The following is a 20,082-nucleotide window of genomic DNA, read 5'->3' as shown; positions in this document are numbered from 1 at the left end:
CCATACATTCTGGGGGGTGAGATGGAACAGTCCATTTGGCTTTTGGACCCCTCTGTAGGTGAGGGTTATTGTCCAGCCAGTAGGGGGCGTTATATTCATCCTGGCTGTACTATTGTGGTTCTTAATCATATTTATCTACCCTTCCCAACATCTCCCCTGTTTTCACTGAACCATTTGAAATACTAAATATTGACTTAACAACTGTTTTCTGCACACTTGGAGGTGTACAGGGTATTGCTACTAAAACTATACTTATTATTATTGGAACAGTCAAGCTTATTTTACAGAGTTCCTTTAGCTAAGGTGCAAGGCTCAAACCATTAAGTAAACTGTGTAGCTGAGATGGCCTAATTGTTATCAAATCACTGATTATAGTAGGGGAGGCATTGTCAGAATTTTTTGGAAAAGGTCTTATAATTAAACGGGTTGAAAAAGGTTTGTTAGGGTTTGTGTTAGATATATAGGTGGTCTTAGAGCTTGAAGGCTTGGCTAAAGCTACCCAGGCATTTGTCTTTGGTTGAATTACAAGTAAAACTTCAATACAAAAACTGAAACAGAAGAACAAAAGCAATATGCATGCATATAAACGATAAAAAGTCCATTTTTTTCTTGATGACACAGCGTGGTTCAGGTCTGGGTGCTGGCTTCTTGGCTTGTACTTGCAGAATTACTGTCTGGTGTGGATGTGTCAGCGGATTTCGGTGCATGGTAAGGCTTCACATTCTTTCCTGGGACCCACTTAAGTCCTTGACCTGTAGAAACACAAGCAAAACCTTTTCCCCACGTTATGAGGTTGTATGGCCCTTCTATTTGCCCTGTGTCTAAGTTTTTTATTAAAACTGGGGGGTGTTCCTTAATTTTTGCTTTTTTGTTGTTCAGAAAGTGTCTATAGATGGGGGGGTCAGGCTCTTCTGTAGAGCTATTTAGGAAATTGTAAACATACAGAGCCTTACTCAATCTCTTTTGAGGTGTAGCCTGATCTACTCCTCCTTTCTGTTGATTTAAAATGCGTTTTAGGGTTTGGTGTGTTCTCTCTACCATTCCCTGACTCGTGGGAGAGTGAGGGATGCCAAATGTATGGCGAACACCCCAATCATTCAGGAATGTGGCTAATTCTTGTGAGGTATATGAGGGACCATTATCAGTTTTAATCTCTTGGGGAACACCTAAATAGGAGAAGGCTTGTGAGAAATGCTGGCAGACATGCTTGGCTGTTTCCCCTGTATGTACAGAGGCAAAAATTGCATTTGAAAATGTATCAATAGAGACATGGATGTTTTTAAATTTCCCAAAAGATGGATATTTAGTGATATCTGTCTGCCATTTCTGTAGGCTCTCCAACCCTCGCAGGTTGGTGGCTGCTGAAGGGGGGAGGGGTTGCACATGCTGACAGCTTCGGCAAGCTCGTACAATATTTTGTGCTTGCTCTAGGGAAATGTGAAAGTCTCGTTTGATGGCCTGTGCGTTTTGGTGAAAAAATGCATGGCTCAGTTTGGCCTGTTCAATAGTGTTAGGCAAGGTGGTTGCAGCAAGCACTGAGGTGGATTTTTCAACGCCTGCTGAACTTTCCTCATCAGACGCTGCGGATGCCAGTGCATCAGCACGTGCATTTCCCTCTGCCATGAATCCTGGAAGACCAGAGTGAGCTCTGATATGAGAGATAAAGTAAGGATTAGCCCTGTGTGATAAAATGCGATATAAACAGGTGAGCCAAAAACACAAATCGTTGTTGTTCACATCCTTTAGAACGGATCCCTCAATTCTCTTAATGACATTAGCCACATAAGCCGAATCTGTGATCAGGTTAAAAGGTTCCGGAAAGAGCTGAAATGCTCTTACAACTGCAGCCAATTCAACAATTTGAGGGGAACCTTCAACTTTTTGGACATCTTGTTCCCAGGTTTTAGTATTTGTATTTTGCCATGTAACAACTGAATTGTGTGTTCGCCCTGACCCGTCAGTGAAGATAGTGATTGCGTTTAAAGGTTCTTCACTGATCATGGGCTTTTCCTTGTAACATAATTTGGCTTTGGTCATTTTATGTGCTGGGTAGTGAATTGAGCAGGCGCCTGGGAAGTCCAGCAAGGCATACAGCAGGTCCTCCGATTTTTGCATAGCCCAGTCAAAATAGGTTTTTTTCATGGGCAAGTAAATAGTTTTAAACTCACGGCCTGCTATTGAAAGGAGCCTTGCTCTGCCTTTGATGATGATCTGTGACATCATTTCTAAAGGTGTGAGGATTGTCTTTGGTGACCTGTAGGAGATAAAAACCCATTCAATTATTAACAGTGGATCTTTGAGAGAAGAGTCCCATTGGAAGATGAGACCACACAGCCTCAACTTTTCCCCCAAGATTGCAAGGAAAAAGGGTTGACCAGGAACATAGCGATGTGCCTGCCTGTTCTGCAGAGAGTCAGTGATGTGTTCTAGGGCCTTACAAGCCTCTGGAGTGAGAGACCTGGGGGATCTGAGCTCATTGTCCCCTTTTAACAAATCAAAAAGTGGAGCAAGTTCGTCAGCAGTTATTCCTAAGACAGGCCTAACCCAATTAATTTACCCTAAAATCTGTTGTAAGTCCTGCAGAGTGCGGACATCGGTTCGGATCTGTATCTTCTGGGAGGAAATAGACTGATCTGTCAGTTTCCAGCCTAAATACTTCCAGGGGGCAGTTTCCTGTATTTTTGATTCAGAGATCACCAGTCCAGCTTTTTTGACTTCAGCAACAGCATAACTACAAGTCCCTCTCATCTGTTCTTGCGTTGGTGCTGCAATAAGCAGATCATCCATGTAGTGGAGGATAACGGATTGTGGGAACTTCCGGCGGACTGGAGTCAGCGTGCGGGCCACGAAATATTGGCAGATAGTAGGCGAGTTTTTAATTCCTTGTGGAAGGGAAAGCCAGTGATACCTTTGAAGCGGTTCTTGTAAGTTCGTACTCGGGACGGAGAAGGCAAAACGAGGAGCATCATCTGGATGCAGAGGGATGTTGAAGAAACAGTCTTTCAGATCTATGATGATAAGAGGCCAGTCTCTGGGGATCATGGACAGGTTGGGCAGGCCAGGCTGGAGTGGGCCCATGTTCTCGATCACCGCATTGATTTTTCTGAGATCGTTTAGCAGTCGCCAGGTGTTAGAGGTTTTCTTATGGATCACAAATACAGGTGAGTTCCAGGGGCTGTTAGTGGGCTTAATGTGGCCCTTCTGCAGTTGTTCTGCTACCAGTTCCTTGAGGGCACTCAGCTTGTTATCTGGCAGGGGCCACTGATCGACCCAGACAGGGGTGTCAGTCTTCCAGGTCAGTTTCGGAGTGCTGAGTGCTTTAGTGACCCCTACAAAAAACCCAGTTCAATTTTAGCTCCCCATGCAGAAAGCAAGTCCCTTCCCCATACTGTGATGGGTTTCTGAACCACATAAGGGCGAATCAATGCTTTCATTCTGTCAGGCCCTTCAATGCTGATCACAGATTCACTTTGCAAGCACGGAGTGATGCCTCCAATGCCTGTGAGAGTACTTGGGGGAGGTACCAACCTCCAATCAGTTGGCCAATAGCAAGAAGAAATTACAGAAATGTCTGCCCCCATGTCAATCATCCCCTTGATGGCGACTCGAACCCCGCCATTTGATAATTCACAAGTTAGCATTGGTCTTTGTTCACTTATGTGTTGAACCCATAGGACCTTGGGGTTTTCAGAGGCGACTGGGAAACAACGTGGTGGTATCTGGTCCATGGTTTCCATAGGCAGTGCAATGGCAGTGGCTATAGGGGTTCTAGGTGGAATATTCAATGGGGGGTAGTAAGCCTTGGCTAGCACTAATAGTTCTTCATTGCAGTTAGCAGAGACTACACAAGGCAAAACAAGTAATCCCAGGATGCAATTCCTTTCTTTGCCAACTATTAGAAAGTCCTGCCAGAGTTGTGAAGGCCCAGTGATTCCTGTCGAAATATAGTCATAGCCATCATCCTTTAAGAAGGTTGTTGGCTTGGAGGTCGCCAGAGTGCACCAGGTGCCTGGGGATAGTAAGCTTGGGTCATTAGCTGGGATTGTGCTGGTGATGCAGCGAAGGGCATTGGGACCGGGGTATTCGCGGATTTTACCTCGGGAGTTTGGGGGGGCCACCATTTGTTTCATCACGCGGTGGCGCGGCGCGCTCGCCTTGGAGTTTTTTGGATTAGGTCTTCTACTCGCATCTTGTTTAGATCGGCACTGCCAGGGCATATGTTTTCCTTTTTTGCAGGTGGTGCACGAATCAGGCGTTTGTGGGCTTTTGTTGACTTCCGTGCAATCCTTTACAATGTGGCCAGGTTTTTTGCAGAGGTAGCAAGGTCCCAAAGGCAGAGCAGATTGCATGACAGCCATGGTTTGTATTGTTGTTGGGAGCTGAGATGCAGGGCAGTCAGAAGTTCAGTAAGTCTCTGGTCTCGTGCTTCTGCCTGTTGTGCTTGTGCTGCAAGAGCCCTTTCCAGTTTATCTCCCCGGGTTTCTTTGGGTTCATTTGCTTGGACGACTGCCACATCATGTGGGCTCCCAACATAGTTGCATGCTTCAATCATCTCAGGCACTGTAGGTCTTTCTTTCCCTAGGGCCTTGATGATTCGTTTGCATTGGGCGTTGGCATTATTCTCGAGGATGTCCCAGATCATTATCGGCCGGGCCAAATCATCACCACATTGCCTTTCAGTAGCTTGAATTACCCGGTCTACAAATGTGGTGAATGGTTCAGATGAGCCTTGGGTAACTAGATTGTATGCCTCTTCGGAAGTTCCCGCTGGCTGAATCTGTAAAAAGGCTCTGCGAGCCATCCTCTTGACATCATCTAATACCATTCTGGGTAAATTAGCCTGATGTTCAATCTTATCATCCGGTGGGTCACCTGTTAAATTAGACAAGGTAAGGGTGCAAAGGTCTGCATCAGTACTTCATCTATATGTAGTCAGGACCCCCGCAAGCATTCTCTTCCATTTAAGATCCCACAATATATATTGTGAGTCTGTGAAAAATGTGGTGGCAAGATGTTTGCAGTCATGTGGCGTGAGTGTGTGTGTCTCCAGGGTACTTTTCAACAGCTGTTTGAAATAGGAAGAGGAGATGCCACCGTCATTAATCGCTTTTCGCAACTCTTTTAAGTCCTGGGAAGGAAGGAATGTCCATGTTCTGGGATTAGCATGTTGTTGGCTGGGTACCACTGGTATGGCTTGGGAATGCAGGTTGTCCTCTTTGCGGCTATGACATTTGATTTCAGGGCAGTTTGTCAGTTGAAGATTGTTAGCACTTTGGTGAGAATTTGGTGAGATTGGGATAGAAAGATTAGGGTTTGCAGGGGTAACATAGTTCTCTGTCTGTCCTTTGTTTGTCGAAGCTGTAGTCACATTGTTGCATTCACTTTGTTGATGCATGGTGTCTCCGTCAGGTTGCGGTGAGGAGCTGCTAGTGTGGGAGGCAGGGGTTGCTGTCAGCTGAGGCAGAAGAGCAGGAGGGGTGGAGCTCGTCGGCAGCTGCACCTGTGGGGAACTGGCATTTGCGGAAGGATTTCCTGTAGCTGTGGCTTTGGGTGCTGCGGCAGGCTGTAGATTCGGCGGAGGGAGGGATGCGGAGGGATATGGTGATAGAGTCGGCAAACCAGGAAGTGGTGCCGGCTGCGGGGGGTTACGGGGCTCTGCAGCCAGAGGCAGTGGCTGCGGCGCCGCGGGGGGGTGGGGGGGTGGGGACACCGGGTTTGCGTCTGCCGGGGGGGCAGGCCGCGAGTCCAGGAGGCGGGGGGGCAGCAGGGGCACGGCGCTGGGTCCCGGGCCATCTCCGGGAAGGACGGGCGGTGCAGCATTCGCGGCCGCGGGGGCGGGGTCCGGGCTGCATGGGGGGGAAGCGGTGGAAGCAGGGGCGGGTCTGGGCTACACGGGAGGGAGGGCGTGGCCACGGGAGTGGGGGCCGCCCGGCCCGGAGCCGGCGCCTGGCCGGCGTGTTTGCCGGGCCAGGGGGCTTCCAGGCGGGTCGGGGGGGCGGCCACAGAGGTGAGTGTGTGCAGCGCCTGCAAAATCGCAGCTGACGTTTGAGATTGTGCTTGCAAAATAGCCATTGATTGGGTTTGTGCTTGCAAAATGGCTGTTGTTTGATTTTGTAAAAGTTCGGCTATAGTAGCCACCATAGTCGGGACAGGCAATGCTGGGGGGCCGGGCGGGGGGGAGGCGGGGTTCGTGGAGTAGTTTGGGGGGGAGGAGATGGCCGCAAGGGCGGGTTCTGGGCTGCGCGGGAGGGGAGGCGTGGCCACGGCAGGGAGGGCTGCTCGCTCGGAAACCGCCGAGTCGCCAGTCACCTTGCCGGCATTGTCGCCGCAGCGGGGGGGAGGCGGGTGGCCCGGCGGGGATTGTTGAGCCACGGCAGGGAGCGGTTTGGCTGCTTTCAGTGGCTTTTGAGAAGCGCAGAGCTCTGCTAACGCCCTATACGCAGGAAGTAATTCGCAAGCGTAGGGGTCCCGCCATGAAATATCATTAAAAAGTGTATGTCCCACGGACTCCCAAAAGTCTCCACAAAACACAGCAGAGCGCTCGGCATTCGGGAAATTAAGTAAGATCCATTCTAGCAGTTTTCGTAGCTCTTTTTTAGGCAAGGTACTGTTATGGCTACGTAAAAGGTGGTTAAGTTGCTTATAGAGATCTCAATCAGATGCAGAGTGGGATTGTCCCATTTTTAAACCAGTGTGGCTCACCTCGGTGTCACAGGAGCGGGGTCCTCTGTCAGGTTCCGACGTTCACTGCAGTCGGTGCTGAGGACTCTCCGCGGGGGTATCCTCAGAGCTCCGGGGTCGGGCGTCACTCAGGGACGGCTTCCGGTGCTTGGGAGCTCCAAACCCCCCTCAGAGGCTTCAGCACGGGCAGTGCAAAGCAGTGCTCGCCTGTGCTCTGTGCACGTGGCAGTGTGCTACGGCAAGTCTCCTCACAAAGCCTTGGGTCGCCGCGGAATCGCGGCGATCTCTTGTGCTCGGAGAAATAACGGCCAGAAATCCTCGAAGAGCTCCAAAAACTCGCTACTAGGTAACGAGTCGCGGTGCTGGAGGATGGCCTCGGGACTTTTTAAAGAGCTCCGGCTTCGTCACTGCTGTAAGAGGCCGTCTGAAGACCCTCACTCATTTGCCTGCCGATTGCCACGAGAAGGAACTCCCTTCCCCCACTGCAGTTCCGGCTTGGAGAAGGCAACAGTGCAGGTGCAGCCGCTGTACCGTTACGTTCCGTTCCGAATGAGGCCCGGCAAGAACTTGGCAAGAAGTTGGCAAGGACTTGGCGAAGACCCAGCGTGGACCCAGCAGCACAGAGCGGCCCTCTGCAATTCCTGCTTCACTCTCCACCTTTAAGCTGAATGAACTGTTGGGGTGACTCTGGTGGTCTCTCACTGAAGACCCCTCATCTGCCTCGTTACCACCATGACAGACGGAGATCAAGAACCCTCTCCCCAAAGACTGAGACTGAGACCCCTACCACAGAGAGTGGTGGTGGGGGGAGAATGACATGACCTGTTCTTCTCCAGTAATTTCAATGGACTTATTCATTATTGTGTTTGTTCAGCCTGGATGATTTTCTGTAGATACACCTGTTCCCCCCATAGCAATTTCAATAACTGCATGTTCCCCCCTTTTCCTTCTGTGGACTATAACTGGACCCCTGGGTTGGGTAGGATTTCGGAGACTCTCCCCAACACAACAAGACGGATCCCCATCGTCCGGACCACTGAGGACCTCGCCTGTGTTGGTAGCTATTCCCATCTCCCCTCTCTCTCTCTCTCTCTATCCTTTTTATTTCTTTTCTGACCCCCACTATTGCATTTATTGTTTTTGGCCCTTAATAAAGGTGCATCTGTTGTGATTAAACTGATTGTCCCCTGCTGTTTGTCTTTTGCACTTTGGGATCGGCTAACGAACCATCACGACACCCCGCTATAAGCGGATCGTGACATTAAATTGGCGTCACGGACAGGATTTCTGTCTAGACAGAAGGTTGCAGGTTCTGTGTAGTCTGTAACAGGGGACGGACGTTTCTCTCCAGCCGCACCTAGCCTGCCAGTCCAAAAAACTGAGCATGGTCTAGAAAGCAAGGGGGGAGATTCGAATTTCCCGCAGACTGCACATTGCCTAGGCGATAAAAAAGCACCCACACTGTCTTCCGAAATTGCAAAAGATCTCTTAATGCAAAAGGCGGGACACTGTGTTGTTTTATGTGTATGTTTGCACTGTCTGGGAAGGAAGGGACAACTTGAGGAAACTAAGCAGAGCCTCCTAGGCAGGTTTTGTCTCTTCACCCACCCAGGGAAGTGAAGGGCGACACAGCGAAGACTGTGTGCTTTCCGTAACTTAAGTTTGTACCTCCCTGCCATGGTTTTGGTTCCTTCACAAAATGAGTGATAACCTTAACGATAAGGGTAAAGTTGAATTTTATGCTTTACTAGCTAAATACAATCCCAAACCTTCTCCAGGAGGAGAAGAATGGGCACAAAGTAATTGGTTTAATTTGGATAATGTGGTTGATAGAATATGTTCTTTACAACATGGTACAAGATTTAAACTGGGCAGAAATAAAACCATCTTATGCTCAGTTTTGGGAGCTTGTCTTACGGCAGCTGTAGAAACTCGCTTCCAGCGAAGAAGTGAGCAAGAAACAATAATAGACTCCCTTCAAAATTTGGTTGAAATTTTACAAAAACAATTACATGAAGAAAGGAATGAAAAACATTCATTGAGAAATGAGAACTGTGCATTGAGAGCTGCCTTAAAAGAGGAACACGTTAACAAGTCACATAATGCTGATTCCTCTGTAAATCCCGAGGAAAAGGAAACTCCTCGCATTAACCAAATTTATCCTCACAAAGAACTTGAGGCAGTAAATAATTATGGGGAACATTGCTGCTGTCATTTAAGACCCTTAATTAAAACAGAATATAACTATCTCAGTGATGATGATCTTGAACCCCACATCACAACCAAACACATACCATACACTGCCACCGAGTTAGCTAAGCTTAAAAAAGATTACGGACGCCTCCCATACGAATCAGAAACAGAATATGTTTTCCGGGTGTCCCTCACCGGTGGCGACCAAATTAAATTAACTGAACAAGAAGCCAGTGGGTACTGGGGACACGGTGTCTTCTTAACAACAGGAGATAAACGTGACTCGTGGTCCCTGACACAGCGTGCAGCTTTCTGGGCCGGGGGAACAAACCCCTTGGAAAGGGGAGATCCTATAGCTATAATCAGTACCCCCGACCAGCTCCTAGAAAGTGTACACAAAGCCGCTTGTCTGCAAATGATTCATGAAAAGAAATTAATTCCTGGCTTTGAATCCCCAATGCAATTACCTGTGAAGCCTGAACTAATGACTCCTTTAATTCGCGGGCTTCCAGAAATACTCAAACCTACTGCCATAGCCTTACAGAAAACTATCATGACATTAAGCCCTGTAGAAAGACTAAATAGATTTCTTGGTAACCCCACTGATCGCACTGGATCTACTGATCCTGGTTTTACTCCATCCTGTTCTCCTCTCCAAGATGTAAATTCACAAAGCAGTTCACCTGGCAGTAACCATAAAATTTGGACATGGGGTGAAGTTGCAGAGGATTTGATCAATTATTGTAGAAAATATGGACCTATAAAAACCCCAGAGGAGAAACCAGAAAAATCAGAGAAAACAAAAGGGATCCGATCTATTGGGACTCCTTACAGTAAAAATCCAGAAAAGGGAAAACAGAACCCTAACCGCCAGCATTGGTGGTCACTGGGAGTCCAAAAGGGGGTCCCCAGAGAAGTAATGGATGGTCTACCCCTTGATAAATTACAGAAAATAATAACTAATTGGCGCTATCGAAAATCAAATCCATCAGTTCAACCCGGTGCACACCCTAGTGCACCCACTCTTCCTCAGAACATGGGTAAGGAAACAACTTTCTCACAGTCCCTCCCGCAAAACCAGGGTAGTGGACAAAAACTAACCATTTCACAACTTTCCTCTCAGAACTCAGGCTGTGACCCAAACTTAACATTCTCCCAGTTTCTCTCTCAAAATCCAGGCAGTGAGTCATCTCTTTCTCAGCCTTTTCCTCAAAATCTGAGCAATGAACTGACACAACACCAGGGAAACTAATTTCTCCGTCCCTTACAGGTGAGCGAAGAGACGGAGCATGGGTATATTTAAGAAGGCTCACTAAAAATAAATCAGGAGATATTTTGATCACAGCTATCGTGGGTCCCAAACGTGCTCTTGTAACCTTTTTGATTGACACTGGGGCTCAAATCTCTGCATTAACAGAAAAAGATGCCCAGAGGAGCGGTGTTGTTCCGACTAAGAGACAATACTGTGTCCTCAATGCTCTAGGAATGTCAGAATCTATGAATGTGGCCTTAGTTAAACTTACTCTTCCTGGAGATGAGGATCAATTGGTTGTTAAAATGGTAATTGGGGACATCCCAAACAATTTACTAGGGATGGATGTCCTTGTTGGGAGACAGTGGGAGGACTCAGAAGGATCTTTATGGTGTTTTGGTGCTATGCCTTTAAATATAAGGCTGCTTCAAACTGCACCTGCTCTGCCATATAGCAAAACCACCAATGTAAAACAATACCCCCTACCTTCTGGTGCCAGAGAAGGTATCAAACCTGTTATACAGGATTTGCGAAACCAGGGGGTAATAATTAACACACATTCTGCTTTCAACTCACCCGTCTGGCCAGTCCGAAAACCTAATGGGAAATGGAGACTGACAGTCGATTTTCGCAGGCTTAATGCCAACACAGATCCTCTCACAGCAGCGGTCCAGAACTTAGCAGAATTAATAACATCTATTCAAGAAAAAGCTCATCCAATTATGGCAACTATAGATGTCAAAGATATGTTTTTTATGATACCATTACAACCAGAAGACATGGACCGTTTTGCCTTTACGTGGGAAGGACAGCAATACACTTTCACTAGACTCCCACAAGGATACAAGCATTCACCCACCTTAGCCCACCATGCCTTAGCTAAAGAACTAGAGGAGATATCCAAACCTGATGATGTAGCAGTGTATCAATACATTGATGATATTTTGGTGGGAGGGGATGAAATTGAAGCAGTAAGAGAGACTCAACAGAAAATAATCTCCCATTTAGAGAGTCTCGATTTACAGATCCCCCCAGAAAAGGTTCAAAAACCCTCTCAAGAAGTAAAGTTTCTGGGGATTTGGTGGAAAGGAGGCATGACATGTATTCCACCTGATACCTTAACTTCTTTAGATCAGATTAAAATGCCTCATTCCAGGAAAGATCTACAACAGGCTCTGGGATTATTAGTGTTTTGGAGAAAACACATTCCAGATTTCTCAATAATTGCTAGACCCCTTTATGACTTGCTAAGAAAAGGGGTAAAATGGGATTGGACTCCTTCTCAGGAAGAAGCATTGCAATTACTAATTTTTGAAGCAACTGCTCATCAAGCACTGGGCCCTATTCATCCCACAGACCCCTTTCAGGTAGAATGGGGATTTGCTGTCTCAGGATTGTCAGTACACATTTGGCAGCGGGGACCCGAGGGTCCAACAAGGCCTGTTGGTTTTTATTCCCGTGGTTTCAGAGATGCTGAGAAAAGGTACACTACCTGGGAAAAGGGATTGTTTGTAGTCAGCCTAGCCCTCATTGAAGTAGAAAAGATCACACGTCAACAACCTATTATACTAAGAGGACCCTTCAAGGTTATCAAGACAGTCATCAATGGGACCCCCCCTCCTGACGGGGTGGCCCAGAGGGCCTCGGTAAGAAAGTGGTATGCTCAGATTGAACATTACTGTAACATCTTTACAATAACAGAAGGAGCTGTGAAAAATTTGGCAATACAAGAAACTGAGAGCTTGGATAGCAGCCAGGACAAACCTGCCTCTGTAATCAAAGTGGCCCCTCCTTTCTGCCCTGAAAAATCAGCAAACTCCTGGTTCACTGATGCTTCTGCTAAAAGGGAAGGAAAGATATGGAAATATAGAGCAGCAGTACTCCACATCTCTTCTGGTGAGCAAATTATCACAGAGGGAGAAGGTAGTGCACAGGTTGGGGAACTAATAGCTGTCTGGAGTGTTTTCCAAAGAGAAGCACAAAATTCCTCTTCAGTCTACATTTACACTGACTCATATGCTGTGTACAAAGGTTGTACTGAGTGGCTTCCTTTCTGGCAACAAAATGATTGGGAAGTGAATAGAATCCCAGTCTGGCAAAAGGAAAAATGGCAAGAAATATTAAATATAGCAAGTCAGGGGAATTTTGCAGTGGGCTGGGTAGCCTCTCATCAAACAGATGGAAATCCAGCAGGAGAGTGGAATAATAAAGCTGATGAACTAGCAAGGCTTAGTCCCCTGAAAAAGGAGCAAATTACAGAAGAATGGGATCAACTGTTAGAATGGCTTCATGTCAAAAGACAGCACACAGGTGTGAAAGATTTATATCAAGAAGCTCATGCTCGAGGTTGACCTGTTACCAGAGAAATGTGTAAAACCTGCATATCAGCTTGTGAGCAGTGTCGCAGGCGACTGGAAAGACACCCTTTAGAAGATGACCCTTTGCATTTAAGGAAAGGTAAAGGTTTATGGGATGCATGGCAGATAGATTATATCGGTCCCTTCAAGAAATCAGGAGGAAAACATTTTGTACTAGTAGGAGTAGAGATTGTATCTGGGTTAGTTCAAGCTGATGCTTTCAAAAGGGCTACAGGGGACAATACTGTGAAAGCTTTGCAGGGGTGGTTTGGAACTTTCCCTAAGCCCCAGGAAATACAATCTGATAATGGATCTCATTTCACTGCTAGAGTTGTACAGGACTGGGCAAAAAGTGAAGGAATTAAATGGACTTTTCACACCCCTTACTATCCCCAAGCTAACGGGATTGTAGAAAGGACTAATGGTCTTTTAAAACGACTATTGAGACCACAGGAAGGAAATTGGGATCTTCGGTTGTGGAATGCTGTAAAAGGTGTAAATGACAGGTGGGGAATAAATGGGTGTCCCAAGATCACTGCTTTTTGTCCAACAGCTCCAAGCATCATTCCCTCACTGCAAGGACCTAATGATCCTAAAAATCCTGCACATTACCCTGGACAACCTGTCTTGGTAGACCTCCCCACTGTAGGGCAGGTACCACTTGTGCTGAAAACCCCTCTGAACAAATATACATGGATAGCCTCTGATGCTCTAGGAAAAGAGCATCGGATAAATACACGCTGGATAATCCCATCATTCTAACCTTTTCTGCCATATAGTGGCAGGATTTTCTTGTTATGTTTGCTTTTACAGAAGAACCCCGTGCGACTTTATCATCTGAACCATGATAAAATTGGTGATACTCCTCTGCATTTTACCACAAATCTACAGCCAACACCCCTCTGAGTGGTCGTGGTCAGAAGCTACCATCGAACACACTGAGGTGATAGGATCATATCCTAAAGATCGCCACCCAAATCTGGCAACTGTCGTGCTACATAACTCTAAGGTATATCGTCCAAGTGAGTGGAAATGGGATCAGAAGGACTGGACCAGAACCCTAACTGGAACGATTGGTGAGACTATTGTGGTAGCATGCAGAAAGGTAGAAGGATCCTTACATGAAAAAGCTTCTTCTATCACAGTTGCTGGAAGTTTTATGGAACCAGGAGGAAAAAATAATCTAGAAATTCCTTCAACAAAAGTGTGCCCTACAAAGAAATGGGAGTGTATCAAAACATTTCCCCTTACCCTGTGCTGCCGTCAAGAATATATTGGTAACTATACTTCAAGTCCCCAAAACAACAATGTAGTAATTACCTTAGATTGTGAATATGAACCCAATGATTGCTGGTATAGTTTTGTCTTAGCTAAAACTACTTATGTGACATGTCTTTGGCAAAATAATTTAACCAATCCGTTGGATTTACAAGGTCTGGTTTACAAATTTAAAATTGATGTTACAACTAACAATGACACAATAATTGCACCCCAATTGATAGAAAGTCCCTTTAGCAAAGGGCCATGGTCACAAGCTTTTGTTTATTTCTCTGGGTACATGGGAAATGTTAAAGATTTAAATCTATTAACTCTTGTTATGCATAATAATCAAATATACACTAAACATGAATGGAAAGAACAAAAAACTTGGCAGCTTCAAGGGGAAATGGGGGAGAAAATTAGTATAGGGTGCCGAATGATTAACAAAACTGCCTACGATAAAGCAACTTCAATTAGTGTCCTAACAGGTAAAACAAACAAGCGAGAGGAGGTTTGCACGCACCCAAGCATACAAGAGTGTTGGCACAATTTTACACTAACACAAACTGCTGAAGTAGTTTGTCTTTGGGGCAAAGACACCGAAGGACTTTCTTTTAAATTCGTAATAAATGTTATAACCCAAACTACTACAGTTCATACCACCACCACCACTCAAACTCAACCACCAGTTATGCTTACTCCAAAAATCTCAAAAGTTGGACCATATATTATCAGGAAAACTGGCCAACAACAAATATTGTTCAATCCGGCATGGTCTCTTAAACAAGTTAAATTGCTAATGCAAAGTAATGTCTCTGAAATTCAGCCAGCTTGTTCACCTTTCTTGCAAACTTCTTTCCAGGGTTGGACGACCTGGTTACGACAGTGGAACCCTTCTAAAACACGAAAACCAAGAGACATAACTGGTGTTGTGGGAACAGGATTGGGAATTCTAAATAGTATTAATTCAGAAGTATTGTTAAATAAATTGGCTGCTACAACCAAAGATTTGACCCAATTACAACAACCATTGCAATCATCCTTATCAGCCTTGGGAACACATCAGTGGTTGCTAACAAACATATTACCAAATTGGAAAAAGGTAAATATGAATGACCATGAATTGATAATTGATGCACTCAATGCTACACAAAGCAACGTTTCCTTAGCCCTTAGCTGCATCCAGGCACAATTATGGATGCAGTCAGTTGCTGCTTCAATTATAAGAGAAGGTGAAGAGGGCACGTTTCCTATGGAAATTCGGAAAACAGTTTGGGACAGTGCCACTGACTTTGAAAAAGATTTCCAATCCTGGTGGAATTTGGTGAACTTTACTTATGACCCCACTGCAAACTTAGCCACAGCTTTTGTGTTAACCATACGCAATGCCTCCGTGTATTCAATATTCCCCATTATTGCATTAGGATTGAATCATGATGGAGCCACTCTCTATCCTTCCGAGCATAGAGAATGGGCCCGACAAATTGATGATAAATGGCAAACTGTTAACTTAGAATCTTGTATTGTCCGAGAACAACAAGGGTTCATCTGTGAAGGCAATGCAATTATAGCTCAGGATATTTGCCTGGACACTGAACAAAATATCTGTCACTTTGAAATTCATCCTAATGAAACCCCTAAAACATTCCTTGTATATATAGGCAATGGATGTGCATGCTTTAGAACTGCTTGTAACACAGTGTATGTAGAAGACACAGTAGTAAATACTAAAAATCATTCAAATTTTTGTGCTTGCAATTTCACTAAAATTACAGGATGTGATTTTTCTTTTGAAGCTCCAGTTACTTCATATCAACTTTTAGAATCTAATTACACGCTGATCCATAAGCTATTGCCTACCCCCATTGGAATGAATCTTACTCTGGTAAGGCAATTGTTGCTTCACCAGGACTTAATTAAAATCTTAGGAAAAATCAAGGAGAACGGACAGAAAACACTGGTAACTATTCATCATGATGTACAAGAAATACATCGGGTTATAGAAAGAGTGAAAAGTGATGCAGAACATAGGTGGTGGGATACACTTTTTGGGTGGTCACCTACTGCTACAGGCATCCTGAACAAATTGTGTCATCCCATTGTTGTCCTTTTGATTTTAGTTTTGATTGGCTTTGCTTTATCAGCAATCTTGCTTATTATGAATTGGAGAATGATAAAACGATTAACAAAATTGACAGCTATAATTAATGCACACCACTTGGCCGATGTGCTTTATACTATAGACATCCCCAAGACTATAGACACAAAGCAATTATAAGATTGGAAGATTGTTTGTTTTAAACCTGATTTGAATTCTTAAAGATTGTTTTATTAGTTTAAAGAATTGTTTTAATATTATTTAATCAACTCATTGTTTATTGATTAGAAAATTGTTCCAATTAAAATTGTTTCAATTAATATTGATTCAATTTATTAATTATTGTTAGTGTTTTACTATTTCCCCTATTCCCTTTTTCCCTTCCTTTTCTTTCCTTTCCCTTCTCTGGGATATGCTGCCAACACTAGACGAGTCCTGAAGACTTCACAACGACACTACAGAAGATCTCTTGGGGGCAATCGTCAGTCACGGGGTGGTGTAAGAGGCCGTCTGAAGACCCTCACTCATTTGCCTGCCGATTGCCACGAGAAGGAACTCCCTTCCCCCACTGCAGTTCCGGCTTGGAGAAGGCAACAGTGCAGGTGCAGCCGCTGTACCGTTACGTTCCGTTCCGAATGAGGCCCGGCAAGAACTTGGCAAGAAGTTGGCAAGGACTTGGCGAAGACCCAGCGTGGACCCAGCACAGAGCGGCCCTCTGCAATTCCTGCTTCACTCTCCACCTTTAAGCTGAATGAACTGTTGGGGTGACTCTGGTGGTCTCTCACTGAAGACCCCTCATCTGCCTCGTTACCACCATGACAGACGGAGATCAAGAACCCTCTCCCCAAAGACTGAGACTGAGACCCCTACCACAGAGAGTGGTGGTGGGGGGGGAATGACATGACCTGTTCTTCTCCAGTAATTTCAATGGACTTATTCATTATTGTGTTTGTTCAGCCTGGATGATTTTCTGTAGATACACCTGTTCCCCCCATAGCAATTTCAATAGCTGCATGTTCCCCCCTTTTCCTTCTGTGGACTATAACTGGACCCCTGGGTTGGGTAGGATTTCGGAGACTCTCCCCAACACAACAAGACGGATCCCCATCGTCCGGACCACTGAGGACCTCACCTGTGTTGGTAGCTATTCCCATCTCCCCTCTCTCTCTCTCTCTCTATCCTTCTTATTTCTTTTCTGACCCCCACTATTGCATTTATTGTTTTTGGCCCTTAATAAAGGTGCATCTGTTGTGATTAAACTGATTGTCCCCTGCTGTTTGTCTTTTGCACTTTGGGATCGGCTAACGAACCATCACGACACCCCGCTATAAGCGGATCGTGACAACTGCCTAGCAGCAAAATGCCATGCTCACGACAGCGATGGGGAGGAAATACCTGGTTATTTAGTTACTGTCCATGGAAAGGTGTCCTACAGGTAGAAAAGCTGGAAAGGCATCCAGACGGGTGCAGTTGCAGGTCACCGTGGGTTCGTAGTCGAAGTTGGGCGCCAGTCTGTAAAGATGCTTATTTGTATTCCACGGACAGATACAAGCAAGATCTCTGTGGTTGCTCTTGGGGGATCAGGTTTATTCAGGATGCAGAAAGGCCCTGCCTCGAGCTGCTAGACACAGCACGTGGCTGGGCCTAAGGTGATGGGGGAGGGGAGAGACAAAGAGGGGAGCAGGGACTCCCGGAGGACGCTCCAGGAGGAGAGGGGAAGATCCAAGAGGGCGTCCGGCCCCCCGGAGACCCTTTATCAGGGGGGCTCCAAAGTGGGCTGGAACAGGACCTGGGCCAATGGGGTCACAGGCACCTGATGGTTCAGGGGAGGGTTACAGGTGGGGGTGAACCATACGTTCTGGGGGGTGAGATGGAACAGTCCATTTGGCTTTTGGACCCCGCTGTAGGTGAGGGTTATTGTCCAGCCAGTAGGGGGCGTTATATTCGTCGTGGCTGTACTATTGTGGTTCTCAATCATATTTATCTACCCTTCCCAACACATACCCTTTTGAGTGCTGCATTCTGCTGCAGTGCTCAGAAAAATCTGCAAGTAGCGTGAAGGCAGCTGCCTGGGAGAGGTACAGCAGAGCTGGTCTGCAGTGAGTACAGTGAGTACAGCCTCAGACAAGTAACAGGAGCTTCATGAGGCTGGAGTTGCAGCAGGACAGCACACTAAGTGTTCTGGTAAGTGTGGCAGGAAGATGGGCAGGGGTAAGTAGTGACAAGGAGCACACCTCAGCATTGAAATGAGATGGTAATTTTTATTTGCAGGTTCTTAATGTTCAAGAGACTTAGTATTCATAGACTTAGCGTTCATGGACATGTAGTTCTTGAAGGAACTAGGCAGTGATATGAGCAGACAGTAACACACGTGGGAACACTTTTTTCTGAACTAGATTTTGAAAGAGAATAACACTGAAGTGTAAATGACCTGAGGACTTTAACTGTAAAAGATTGGCTGAGAGCTACACAGTAGGATACCACCTGCAAGTATAGACCTCTCACCAGAAAAGCAACTGGTGCCTTCTGGGATCTCAGAAGGAATGATTTTCTAAGATGGAAGAAATATCTAGCAATAACAATGAAACAGCTGAGGAGCCCAAGAACAGAAGTCTCTGGGTTGCAGAGGTTTGGTCCAAGCCTGTTTTTTCCTTTTGTAAACATTTATCTGTGTAAGATTTCAGGATAGGCCACATCTACCCCTATTTCTCTTAGACATATTCCCATTTTCTATTCCTCATTTTCTTTACATAATCCCCCTATTAGTGTAATTTATAGACTGTATGCCATACACACATTTTCTTATATCCACCATCTTAAATATCACAGAAAAAAAAGTATGTTTACACTGCAGGGAAAAAATAAAAAAGGTTATAAATACTGTAGACAGCCTTTCAATGAATCAGCACCGGCAGAGGAATGCCAAAAGCCTCCCACAGCTGAAAGTCTTCACCCTTGCTCACAGTGCTTGTGGCTCTCCTCATGGAGCTTAGGTGGCTCTGGCCACACCACTGTGGCAAAGGGAGCAGAGAAGAGCAGAGATGAGCAGAGGCCCAGCCCCACCCTGCTTGCAGTGACCCTGCACTGCTGCAGGCAGCCTGCCTGTTGTTGATATATACCACTTACAGCCCTCGGGACACTCTGTGGGGACACAGTGATTAACTAAGAAACCCTCTCACTCTGCCCAGGTCTTTCTGCCATCCCAGGCACCAAGACTGGCTGCACTGAGGGTGCTTTGTAAGGGCTGCGGACACCCAGCAGCCCCTTGACTCCACAAACTTACTTTCCTGCAGCACATGCAGCACAAGCCTGCATGTAGCTGAAGCACATGGTGTATCCATAAATGATCCTTGGCCTAAATTCTTGAGATAGAGACACACAGCTGTTATTCTCCTCATTTGTGAAGAAAGGAACAGTCAGAGCACAAAGCATTGCATGGAAAATCACACCAGAACTAGCATATATGAAATGCAAAAAAAAAAGTGTTTCAAATGGATGTTGTGTGCATTGTTCTCCTTTTCCAGCCTCAGGTGAAAACACTTGCATTACAGACGAATACAGTCTCTCTGACTATTGTCTACAACATAATTGTTGTCTGTTATAAATGAAAATTTGTCCAGCCAAATTAATATGAAAAATAAATTATTTATTTTGCAATCAAATTCTATCTAGCCAGCCACAAGGAAAGAACAGAGCCAAGCCCAGGGTCGGCCCTGGGTGTGCAACAAGGAGTCAGCCTCAGCAGAGGTTTTCCTCCATGCCCACACACCTCCATCCTGGCACCAGTGGGGTTTTATAGGGAAAATTCCGCCTGAGGCCAAGATTTTTGCAATCAGTCTTTTCTTCTATTCAGAGTCCATATGTTAATAAGATTTTCCCTTTTGGAGATGAGGGAGAATAATTCAGTGTCCCAGTGTCCGGAGTTGTTGAATTTACGGGAACGCTGCATTCACATGTATCTGTCCGGGGATTTCCAAGATATCCATCTCGGGTCGTTCACGCGATGATCAGCACCTGGGGTCTCCAGCAGCTTTCCGGACATGGCCCATCTCCTGGCGAGCCGTATCTTCTTACTTGTAAATTAGTTTCCAACATACACCCATCTCGGAGGGGAGAAGGGAGGGAGGTTAGTACAAACGAGGTATAATCCAATAAGTATTTAACATTATATATTCCATACAAGGAATGGCACGAATTATGTTTATTACCCATAACATTGTCTAATATTTTCCTGTAAAGGA

At 45.6% G+C, this 20,082-nt stretch overlaps 2 protein-coding genes across 2 annotated transcripts in view; one reads left to right on the top strand and one right to left on the bottom strand.

Moving 5' to 3' along the window:
• Positions 1-1,465: 1,465 nt before the first annotated feature.
• Positions 1,466-20,082, bottom strand: part of LOC140681932 (phospholipase A-2-activating protein-like) — a 57,728-nt gene continuing 39,111 nt past the window's right edge. Inside the window, 1 exon segment of the mRNA XM_072922646.1 lies at positions 1,466-4,872. Coding sequence (XP_072778747.1) covers positions 4,289-4,872 — 584 coding nt within the window. The 3' untranslated portion in view covers positions 1,466-4,288.
• On the top strand, positions 8,008-10,126 carry LOC140681934 (uncharacterized). Its single transcript, XM_072922651.1, has one exon. It carries the CDS (start codon positions 8,381-8,383, stop codon positions 10,124-10,126), a length of 1,746 nt encoding a protein of 581 aa, XP_072778752.1. The 5' UTR covers positions 8,008-8,380.

The sequence above is a fragment of the Taeniopygia guttata genome, chromosome Z (assembly GCF_048771995.1).
Source record: "Taeniopygia guttata chromosome Z, bTaeGut7.mat, whole genome shotgun sequence".
Lineage (NCBI taxonomy): Eukaryota > Metazoa > Chordata > Aves > Passeriformes > Estrildidae > Taeniopygia > Taeniopygia guttata.
This window is presented reverse-complemented; position numbering and strand designations above follow the sequence as displayed.